Source organism: Squalius cephalus (genome assembly GCF_949319135.1).
Source record: "Squalius cephalus genome assembly, chromosome: 5".
Classification (NCBI taxonomy): Eukaryota; Metazoa; Chordata; class Actinopteri; order Cypriniformes; family Leuciscidae; genus Squalius; species Squalius cephalus.
Genome location: NC_137126.1, coordinates 33,022,774 through 33,033,707, shown reverse-complemented (window position 1 = coordinate 33,033,707; position 10,934 = coordinate 33,022,774). Strand labels below are relative to the sequence as shown.

General features: G+C 37.2%; 1 protein-coding gene across 1 annotated transcript; it reads left to right on the top strand.

The window, feature by feature from the left end:
• Nucleotides 1-148: 148 nt before the first annotated feature.
• On the top strand, nucleotides 149-10,805 carry ruvbl2 (RuvB-like AAA ATPase 2). Its single transcript, XM_079872896.1, has 15 exons — nucleotides 149-234; nucleotides 925-979; nucleotides 1,140-1,195; nucleotides 1,305-1,446; nucleotides 1,606-1,735; nucleotides 1,953-2,019; nucleotides 3,845-3,951; nucleotides 5,366-5,459; nucleotides 5,565-5,688; nucleotides 5,831-5,925; nucleotides 6,587-6,705; nucleotides 6,801-6,920; nucleotides 9,013-9,142; nucleotides 9,251-9,365; nucleotides 9,839-10,805. Exons 1-15 carry the CDS (start codon nucleotides 223-225, stop codon nucleotides 9,862-9,864), a joined length of 1,392 nt encoding a protein of 463 aa, XP_079729022.1. The 5' UTR covers nucleotides 149-222; the 3' UTR covers nucleotides 9,865-10,805.
• Nucleotides 10,806-10,934: the final 129 nt, after the last annotated feature.

Here is a 10,934-nt window from a genome sequence, read left to right as displayed (position 1 = left end):
GACAAACATTATTGATTTGTTTATTATTAGTTCAGCCCAATCTTACTGATGCTACCAAGGCTAGTCCTGTTCACAAGCTTATTTTACCTTGGTGACAAGCTGAAGCTATCTAGTAGGCTACATACATGCACACATCCAGAACTCAAGCACGAAGTCACGTGTTCCACCCGGACTGGTTTCCACTGCGCACCCATTCAACACAACCGCCTGACGGGAGAAAACATGGCAGCTCAGGCAAGTCCAATATATAACGTTTTATTTTAGAATTATTGACAAATTCGCAAATCTCTTAGGATATATATAATATAATATATGTATTTACCAATATTGTGTGCTGTCTTTAAGGCCTTGGAATGTTTTGTGAATAATATTAACGTAACTTATTTCTCTAAGCTTGCCGCTTTTTAGCACATGTGCTTCAATTTATTACAATAATAATTCAGATATAATCCAGAGCTTTGAGATTTCGATGTGCATTCATGAAAATGGCTTTAATCCAGATATTCAGAAATTGAAAATCTTTTTTAGTTGTTGTTATTTTACTAGGCTGCGGCCAAAGCTTGTGTTTATGGTTGCTTAGCCTCCATACCACTGTTTTTATTGGGAATGTGAAACCCCAGCATGTATGCTGCATTATTGGCGCATTTGCCACAAATTGTCATCGCAGTAACGTTAGTAAAATTACGATGCCGCATTTTACAGTTTACACTTTACTGACCAACTTAGCATGTCTAAAAGTTAAACTGGAACTAACTGTGTTGCGCTCCTGTGTCACTATGGCAACGCACGCGCTTAACGGTTGTTTACTGCTCAAATTAGTTCCCAACGAAGCATTAAACATTGAAAATATCACAACGAAGCATTAAAACACAACTTGATATTTATTATTTAGTAAATTATGTTTACATTTTTAATTTATGAAAGGTTGCAGCCACGAAGGTTCCGGAGGTGCGAGACATCACTCGCATTGAGAGGATTGGTGAGAAACTTAATTAATTACATCATTACAATAACATAAAACACACACACACACACACATATATATATATAGGCTATATATATATATATATATACACACACACACACACAGAATGAATGTACAGAAGTAAAGATGCCATAAATGTTGACTTCTGTCACAGGTGCACACTCTCACATTCGTGGCCTTGGGTTGGATGATGCCTTGGAGGCACGACAGGTAATTTTCAATAAATATGATTGATTTACCAGTGGCAACATACTTGTCGTTGGCTTAAATATTGTTCACAGTATGTTTAAAACAAAATGCTGAACCTCTCTCTCACCAGGTGTCTCAGGGGATGGTGGGTCAGCTGGCATCTAGGAGGGCAGCTGGGCTGATCCTTGAAATGATCAAAGATGGTCAAATTGCTGGTCGTGCAGTCCTCATTGCTGGCCAACCTGGAACGGGCAAGACGGCTATTGCTATGGGTGAGTTTTTGCATCATGATTAATCACATATATATAATATTATGTTGCTTTTTATATTGTGAAGCCATTGTAAAATATTATATGCTAACATGTGACATTACAACAAATTCTGTAAACAGCACAAGACCTATTCACGATTGAGAGCTGTTTATTGTACAGGTATTGCTCAGTCCCTTGGCCCTGACACACCTTTCACTGCTATGGCCGGGAGTGAGATTTTCTCTCTGGAGATGAGCAAGACAGAGGCTCTGAGCCAGGCCTTCCGCAAAGCCATAGGAGTCAGGATAAAGTGAGTGAGGCCGATTGAATGGTGAAGCAGGATGAAGTCACCAACCTCCACAAATATTAATATGCTTGTTGTCACTTTGTCATTATGATCCGTCAAAGATATAGGGCAATGGGCTTTTATTTTTTATTTTTTAATAGTTCTAGCATAAAGTTTGTTTTTTGTAATACTTCAAAAAGTATGGCATGCCTGCTTATGTTCTATGTTTGTTGTCTGGCAGAGAGGAGACTGAGATCATTGAAGGTGAGGTGGTAGAGATTCAGATCGACAGACCGGCTACAGGAACTGTGAGTCTGTGCTCTTCTCCCTCCATTAACCAGTTTCACTGAATTAACCCCTCTATTTTGTTACCATTGTTTTTTCAGCACCAGACTCATCTCAACTGCTTAAAATCATTAAGAGAATAGCCTAATTTTTTAAACTCTAAATAGGGATGTGCGATATCACGATTTTTGATCGCGGATGATTAAAATGTCTCCATGATCCGCTTTTGAAGAAATATCATAGTATTCGTGCTACAGTGCATTCTGTCAGTTCAGTTCTGGCGCCTCCGTCTCAACATACTCTACAATGCGACGTACATTCACATCACATGTTAAAGGGATAGTTCACTCAAAAATGAAAATTAGCCCATGATTTACTCACCCTGAAGCCATCCTAGGTGTATATGACATCCTTCTTTCAGACGAATACAATCGTAGTTATACTTGATATACTTTCAAAATAGTAAGACCAACATGAAAAAGAATCGTGATAAAATCGTGAATCATGATTTTCCTGAAAAAAATCATGATATGATATTTTTGCCATATCCTCCACCCCTAACTCTAAATAATAAAGAGGTTAAAGGAGAACTCCGGTCAATTTTAACATTGAGCTCATTTTATTGTACATTTGGAGTGCTATCAATACAGAGAACAACTACAAAAATCGGTGTTGCCTACACCGAGTTATTCTATTTTTAAAATTGCACCCTGTTGACTTCAATGGGGCAAGTACTAAACCTGCTTTTAGGCTCTTAACATCCTTGATGTGTCATTACAAGTGCACAGAAAATGTGAGTGATTCCTTCTGAGTGAACACGAGTGGATCTGACTGCAGTAGATGTAAAAGATATGTATAAAAATGATGTTATTTAAGCCAGCGCAAATACCTGTTTACATCCTGTTTTTCGGTTGAAGTCCAAAGTAGTTGATTGCCGAGTTCACGCGCGTGATCATAGGTAACTAAACCTATGCGCGTGAACTCGGCAATCGACTACTTTGGACTTCAACCGAAAAACAGGATGTAAACAAAGGTATTTGCGCTGGCTTAAATAACATCATTTTTATGCATATCTTTCACATCTACTGCAGTCAGATCCACTCGTGTTCACTCTGAAGGAATCACTCACATTTTCTGTGCACTTGTAAAGAGTTCTCCTTTAAAGTAAGCATTAAACAGAATATTTTGATCGTTTTTCTTCCCTGTTGTTGCATATATATTTGGGTAAAATGACATCATGAACAAGAAAATGTAGGGTGGGACTTTATATTGTCCATCAAGAAGTGATTGGATCGTTGTTGTTTGATAATTGCTATGTTTCATGTGAGTGACAGGTTGCTGAAGGGGAGAGAATATTGCTCAGCCATTGTGGAGAAGAGATAATGTTGTGAGAGGCTGGCACAGTAATGTTTTTGATTAAAGATTATAAAGAATAATGATGAATAATTATTTGGTTATGAAGAATAATATGCATGCTTAATTAATAATAAATACTGCAGTTTTTCATAAAAAAAATAAGAATTGTCATTGTGACTAACATTTTGAAATATCTTGAGAAGCCGAAGCAAGTAAGAATTTCATCACGCAACACACTTTCCTTAATGCACTCTAATTCAATTCACCTATTTGGTGGAAAGCATTATTAAAGATGTTTATCATTCTTCAGTGGGAAATTAACTTTTTGTTATTATGAAAGTGAGAAATGAGTTTTCAGCTACCGTGATAAGTTGAGTGTAGGGCTCATATTAGTGCTCAATGTGACTATGCTTGCATAGAAGCTAGGACATGTCCCTAAGTGAACTCAGTTAGACGTGAATCATTTCCTCTCCTTTCTGTATTTGTGTTAAGGGTGCAAAAGTGGGTAAACTCACGCTGAAGACGACAGAGATGGAAACCATCTATGACCTGGGGACCAAAATGATCGAGAGCCTCAGTAAAGAGAGAGTACAAGCCGGGTATGTAGATTATAAAACTGAAAAATGTCCTCAAAAGTCCTCAATGGATCAGACTGGACTGCCATCCAGCTCCTCCTACAAAATGTATTAATCGTGTTTGTAACTTTAACCACCGAAACACCTGGGGTCTCATTTATAAAACTGTGTGTAGGATCCTTACTAAAATTGTACGTGCGCCCAAAAGCCAAAAAATATTCAGACTTCTAAAACTGTGCGTACGCCAGAACCTGCTCCACATTCCCTTTCTAAATCCCAGTCAGCGGAAGATTTTGCACACTTGCGTCTCCACCCCGTCTCCTCCTCGAAATAACCATATATGGAGCTTACAATGCCTAGTTTTACTATGCACACCCTCATCTGCATATCATGTGATGCCATGTTTAATGGTACAAGACTTTAGAAAAATATGAGATACGGATGTGCCGTCACATTACATTGCTAAAAATTATTTAGTAGCCTATCCTTGCCTTGTTTTTGAATACATAAATCAAATAGTATAAAATACATTTCAGAGAAAGTTTTTCTCAATCTTTTCCACTGGCCAAATATTTAATTGCTTTATATTTTTAATGGAAAAAGATAGGCCTTATTGTTCTTTATTGATCATTATTTGCGTGAAAATATTTTCTCAGACCATGAGTTCTGCTATTATCATGTGCTAAGCAATCCTCGCTGTAGGTAAAACATTAAAACACAGCATGCCACAGGAAAAGTATTCAAAAGCATCACATCCACTACAAATATTTATTTTTATTAAAATATAAATGTTGTAACTTCTCGGTAATGATTTTATGTAATTTAAGTGCTTAACTCCATTAATGAGACTGCCATATTTAATCTAAATTTGTAGATGTTTTATCAGATGTAAAACATAGTTTAAGTCATTCTTTTATTTATTTAAACTGTTATTGTGAACATTACATCACTGTATTTATGATTAGGACTCATAAGGAAGATTTAAAGTGTTTTTTCTTCATCTGCCGTCAGTCCCTTAGCTGACCATTGGTGTCGCCAAACTGCTCCGTCTCCAAAACGTTCATACGCATGGGTCAGAGTTTGCGTGCATATGCGCACATTTTCCCATCAAGTTTGTTTTTATAAACAACTTATGGGTTGGAAGTGACGTACACCTCTTTCAGGGCCTGTTTTGAGTGTACACAATGGTTATAAATGAGGCCCCTGAGGTTTGGTCTTATCTGGATTCCAGTAGTGAGCCCTGGAGTTATTGCATTATTACTATTATTAATAGTATTAGTAATGTTATTATTGTTAGTAGTAGTAGTAATCATTTTTTATTATTATTAATAGTAAATGTTATGACCCCCCCCCCCCCACCCCCCCCCCTCCCCACCCCATTTTTTCAGTGCTTAAACTGTTTAAGAACTGGCACATTGTTATATTTCATATTCTACAGAGATGTAATCACCATTGATAAAGCCACAGGAAAGATTAGCAAGCTGGGAAGGTCTTTTACTCGAGCAAGAGATTACGACGCCATGGGGTCACAGGTACACATTCTCTCTTCATCTGTGAAATGAATGAATCCATCAATCCATGACAACATTTTCCTGAGAGTTTTTTTAATATATATATACTGTTGCTGTTTATTTCAGACACAGTTTGTGCAATGTCCAGAGGGAGAACTGCAGAAACGGAAGGAGGTTGTTCACACCGTCTCTCTTCATGAAATTGACGTCATTAACAGCCGCACTCAGGGATTCCTGGCCTTATTTTCAGGTTTGTCACAGCTTTTTAAAACTGACAAACTAGATAATGACATGCTCAGTGAAACTAATCCTTGATATTTTTTTCAGAATGAAATGGCTCTGTAGATGTTTGTGTGTTTGCTGTATTTGATGTTTGATTGTCTGTTCTGCAGGTGACACAGGAGAGATTAAGTCAGAGGTTCGGGAGCAGATCAATGCTAAAGTGTCCGAGTGGAGAGAAGAAGGCAAAGCCGAGATAATTCCTGGAGTAAGCAGGCCAGACAAATAAGACGGAGGAACCAGCCCTTTTAGGGCTTTACTTTAGGGCTTTTTTTCTTGAAAATCGTCCAACCATTGACTGGTTTTTAAGAAAAAACCTAAGACTTTAACCCTGCATGTTTTTTTGAAAAATGTTTGATTCCATTTTCTTTAATTTAAAATAAAAAACACCTAATTCTGAAATCAATGAAATGCTGTAGAATTGCCTCCAAAATGTAGGTATTAAATAATATTTTATATATAGTGCATAAAAAAACTGCATAAAAATCTCTATGCACCATTTGCTCCATATATTCCATCCATTGAAGCAATTCCTCATAAAATACAAATAATAATTTGTATGATTCTCTGTATTTTAAAAAACTAGATGTGAATCATTTTTTTAAGGGTAAAAATAATTTTTACATACAGCTTTTCTGAGGCTTCAGTGCCTGAAGATTTTAAACTGGCCACCAGAATGTTGTAACCAAGAAATATTTTCATTTGTGTATTTCAAGTCTACCCTCAATTGAACCTTTTTATTGCCATCTTATATCCATCATGTTTTGAAATGTATTTGTTATTTTGAGGTAGCACCATTCTATAGAGATAATTTATGCCTGCAATGGAAATGCGTTGTTTTGTTGAGTTTTTTTTTTTTGTGGTTGCAGGTTCTCTTCATTGATGAGGTCCACATGTTGGACATAGAATGCTTTTCTTTTCTGAATCGAGCTCTAGAGAGTGATCTTTCACCTGTACTCGTCATGGCCACTAATCGAGGCATCACCCGGTATACACACAAACACAGCATCAATAACTACCATTAATACATGATGATATTGTGGATCATATCTCCTCATTCACTGTTGTGTTTAATTTTTACAGTATTAGAGGCACCAATTACCAGAGTCCTCATGGTATTCCCATAGACATGCTTGACCGTCTGCTGATCATTGCTACCACTCCCTACACCGAGAAAGAGACCAGACAGATCCTGAAGATTCGGTGAGAGAACTTTCCAAGGTCATATTGTAGGGCGGCACGATTTGGGGAAAATTGTGTTTTTGCTTGTTAAAATTGTGATAATTTATGATTTTAAATGAAAAAAAAAAGGAAGACCAAGTTTGTTGTGCCTGCTTGTAGGGCTGCACAGTTTGGCCCAAAATGCTTTGCTTGAATATCAATGATTACTAAATAAAAATATGAAACAAAATAAGAATTATTACTATTGTAATAACACTATTTGGTAATTAAAATAAAACATACAATATTTAAGAATGAATATAATAATATAACAATTAAAATAATAATTTTATTTTACAGAAAACCTTTATTTTATGGGTTAAACATGTTGGTGGCCTTTAAGCTATGACTCATTAGAAAGGAACTTTTAGTACACTACACTGGAGAAAAAACATATTTTGGATTATTATATTTACTTCAAATTTCTTTAGAGAGAAGTATTATTTTTCATATTTTTGCCTAAAATAAGGTGGTGCGAACATTACTGAGAGCTATAAACATATGTAATGTACGTTTCATTCATACTGGAAGCTGGACGGCGCCCTCGTGCCAAAATTCCAAATATGCTTCACAGTAATAAAACCTATGACGTTCTAGGAAAGCCATTATATGGACAAAGGTATCCAGCTATCGCTGTAGCGGAATAAAAAGAAGCTAGAAATGCATTGAATTACTAAACAGGAAGACAATTAACACACGACTGTGACAATATATGGTTATCTGTGTCCAAGCATCTCAGGTTTTTTCATAAGTATAAAGTATATTTATAATGCAATGCTTAGCAGCATAGCATTAATTTCATTATAGAATACTACAGAATCATATATACCGTCTGCCTCACTCTGTGACAAGAAGCCACTTCAGATCCCAAATGGAAGTTATTTCAAACACTCGACTGACATTATGAAGTGATTTTGGAGTAAAAACATGTAATGTTTTGCTCAGTTTGCTTTTCAAATGCACATCATAAGCGACTCAAACTCAAAGTGCTTGCAGAGATCGAAATGCTCTGATCATACTGCTGCTCCCATTATGAAACACTGTGCATATATTCAGTGTTGAGCATTAGCGTCGCTACAAATAGTGACGCTACTAGTTTAACTACATTTCTCTGTAGCATGGTGGTAGCGTCGCTGTTTTCTGAATCAAATAGATTTTCAGTAGCGAAGCTCTTCTTTTGATCAAGTAGTGCGGTAGCGTCCACACAAGCTACATTTTCCCAAGCATTTCTAAAGCTCAAGCTCAAATTGGAAATATAACTGATAAGTATCACTGATGCAGGATCAGTAAGTGACGGTGACTACTACTTCTTCGTGTTTCAAGGCGGTTGGCAACCATTGGGCCATATGATTTAATTCCTGCGATGCGGAAAACACGGGCAGAAACGCGGAATCCAGGCAAAAAAACAACAACAATTTTTTTGGCGTATAACGTGGAATTGTCAGATCTTGGATGAAAAGTAGGTCAGTAAACTAAAATAAAATCGCGATATAGACTAGTGTCTGTAAATATTAAACCGCATAAAGACTATTTAAATGGGAATCATGCATGTTCTGTGTCTCTGTGAATGAATAGCAGACACACTGTTTAATTTACCACACACACATTGAAGCATGCATGACGCTCGCAATGTTTTCAGCCTATATGAGGACATTAATGCATGAACTTGATCTACACAGCCGCTCTGAGAGTCACTTCAGCAGCATTTTAGCTTGATTTGAGAAAAACTATCGTCATATCATAAAAACACAGACTCAAAGGTCTACATGGCAACCCGTCAAAATAAAAGGTTGGTTTAACCTTTGAAGAAAGTTTTGCTTAAAGGGGTGGTATAATGCCCTTTTCACAAGATGTAAAATAAATCTCTGATGTCCCCAGAGTGTGTATGTGAAGTTTTAGCTCAAAATACCCCACAGATATTTTTATATAGCATGTTAAAATGCCTCTGCAATTTCCTAATCAAACTAAGCCAAATCGCGATTTTATATCGATTAATCATGCAGCCCTATCATATATCTAGGCTTGCGAGTTTTGTCTCACCTCTCACCTTACACACGTGTGTTTTGTGTTTCAGCTGCGAGGAGGAGGATGTCGAGCTCAGTGAGGAGGCACACACAGTTTTAACACGTATTGGCCTGGAGACTTCCCTCCGTTACGCCATCCAGCTCATCAGTACTGCAGGCCTGGTGTGCCGCAAACGCCGGGTAATGCTAACACGCACGTATCATGGCTAGTGCTGCAAGAAAATACAAATACAATAGAAGTAGTGAACAAGCATTTTTGGTCTGACCGTGGTTGGCTATTTCTCACAGGGCACTGAAGTCCAAGTGGAGGACATTAAGAGGGTCTACTCTCTCTTCCTGGATGAGTCCCGGTCCTCACAGTACATGAAAGAGTACCAGGACTCCTTCCTCTTCAATGAAACACGTGAGATTCTTCTCTGCTTTTCTTGCCCCTGATTCCTGGGGGTCTTACAGCAAGGTCCCAAGGGCCCATATGTCATATCTTCACAATGAATCTTTCTTTTCTCCAGCAAGCACATGCTTAATGTTATTTTGAAGCTGTACATTATTTGATTGAAGAAGCAGTGTTCCCAGAGTGATAATATACAGACCAACATCACTAGGGCTTTTCATGCCACTTTGTCTTAATTTGCGGAGCCACAAAAGCCCATAATGAAATGGCCATTTTATATATAAAATGTAAGCTACTCTGTCACCTTGTTTATAGAAGTGTTGTATAAAAGCAATATCACACTCACAGTCTTGCTGTTGTACTGAATGTCAGCCTAATTTCTTCAGCAAAAATCACAATTGTGAGTGTTAAATTGCTTACAATTTTGAGGTGTAAAATTGACTATTTACAATGTATTAACTTCCACTTTCTATTTCTTTGTTCAGAATCCCCTCAGATGGACACCTCTTAATCAGAGACACTGTGAAATGGCATGCTCCTGTGAAGTCCATTTACTTTTATGACCTCGTCCCTTGCGACCGCTGTAGAAGTGTTCATGCAATTGTGTTCATGCACTCAAGGTTTTTTTCTTTTTCTTTTTTTCCCTCCATCCTCCAAGTTTTTTTCTTCATTTGTTACTTGGTATTGCTAGATTTTATATGTTTTGCATTGAATTAAAAAAAAATTCTTCTTGTTGGCTTTATAACATGGCAACCAAAAGGATGAAATAAAAACTATTTGACCATGAATATAATGATACTCATGTCATTAGGTGGCCTCATAAGCCTGAATCCATTGATCTTGATAACTACAAATAAATAATCTACAGTGTTTGTGAGCTTAGGCAATATTCATGAATAGATCCTAATGTTCATGCAAGAAGCAGTGTTTAAGTATTATGTATATATTATTTTAGTATTCATTAAAGGGGTGGTATCATGCTCTTTTTTACAAGATGTAAAATAAGTCTCTGTTGTCCCCAGAGTGTGTATGTGAAGTTTTAGCTCAAAATACCCCACAGATATTTTCTACAGCATGTCAAAATTGTCCTTTTTGAGGGTCAGTTAAAACGCATTGTTTTGTGAGTGTTCCTTTAATGCAAATGAGGAGGTCCGATTACCTCACGCAGACGAGCACTGAAATGTCAGAAACTGTCCTGCCTTTTATGTTTAAACTAGAGTCGAATAATGATGGAGAAACTCAAGAAGAAGTGACATGTAGAATGCAACAAGACGTTTCTGAATGGTTAGTTGATGGATTTATGTTGCTGATGTGGAGTTAACTATCTTCAAGTCATTGATTAGCATATTCTGTCATGATAATCTATAAATCGCTCGTGTGGGAACTGTTGTAAGATGCCTACAGAGTGACATGCTATTGCATTTGTGTTACGTACTGTATTGCATGTGAAAAGACAGATGCGACAGCTTGAGCAGACTCACAAATGTGCTCTACAACAACAACTCTTCCTCTTCTCAACATGGACTGCGTTCCTGGGGGCGGGGTTTATGTCAATTTTAGGGTTAGTGACGTCACTAACCC

Coding starts and splice junctions, on each gene's coding strand:
- ruvbl2 (XM_079872896.1), top strand. Junction 1,447..1,605: donor CAAGACGGCTATTGCTATGG/GTGAGTTTTTGC, acceptor TTTATTGTACAG/GTATTGCTCAGTCCCTTGGC. Junction 2,020..3,844: donor ACAGACCGGCTACAGGAACT/GTGAGTCTGTGC, acceptor ATTTGTGTTAAG/GGTGCAAAAGTGGGTAAACT.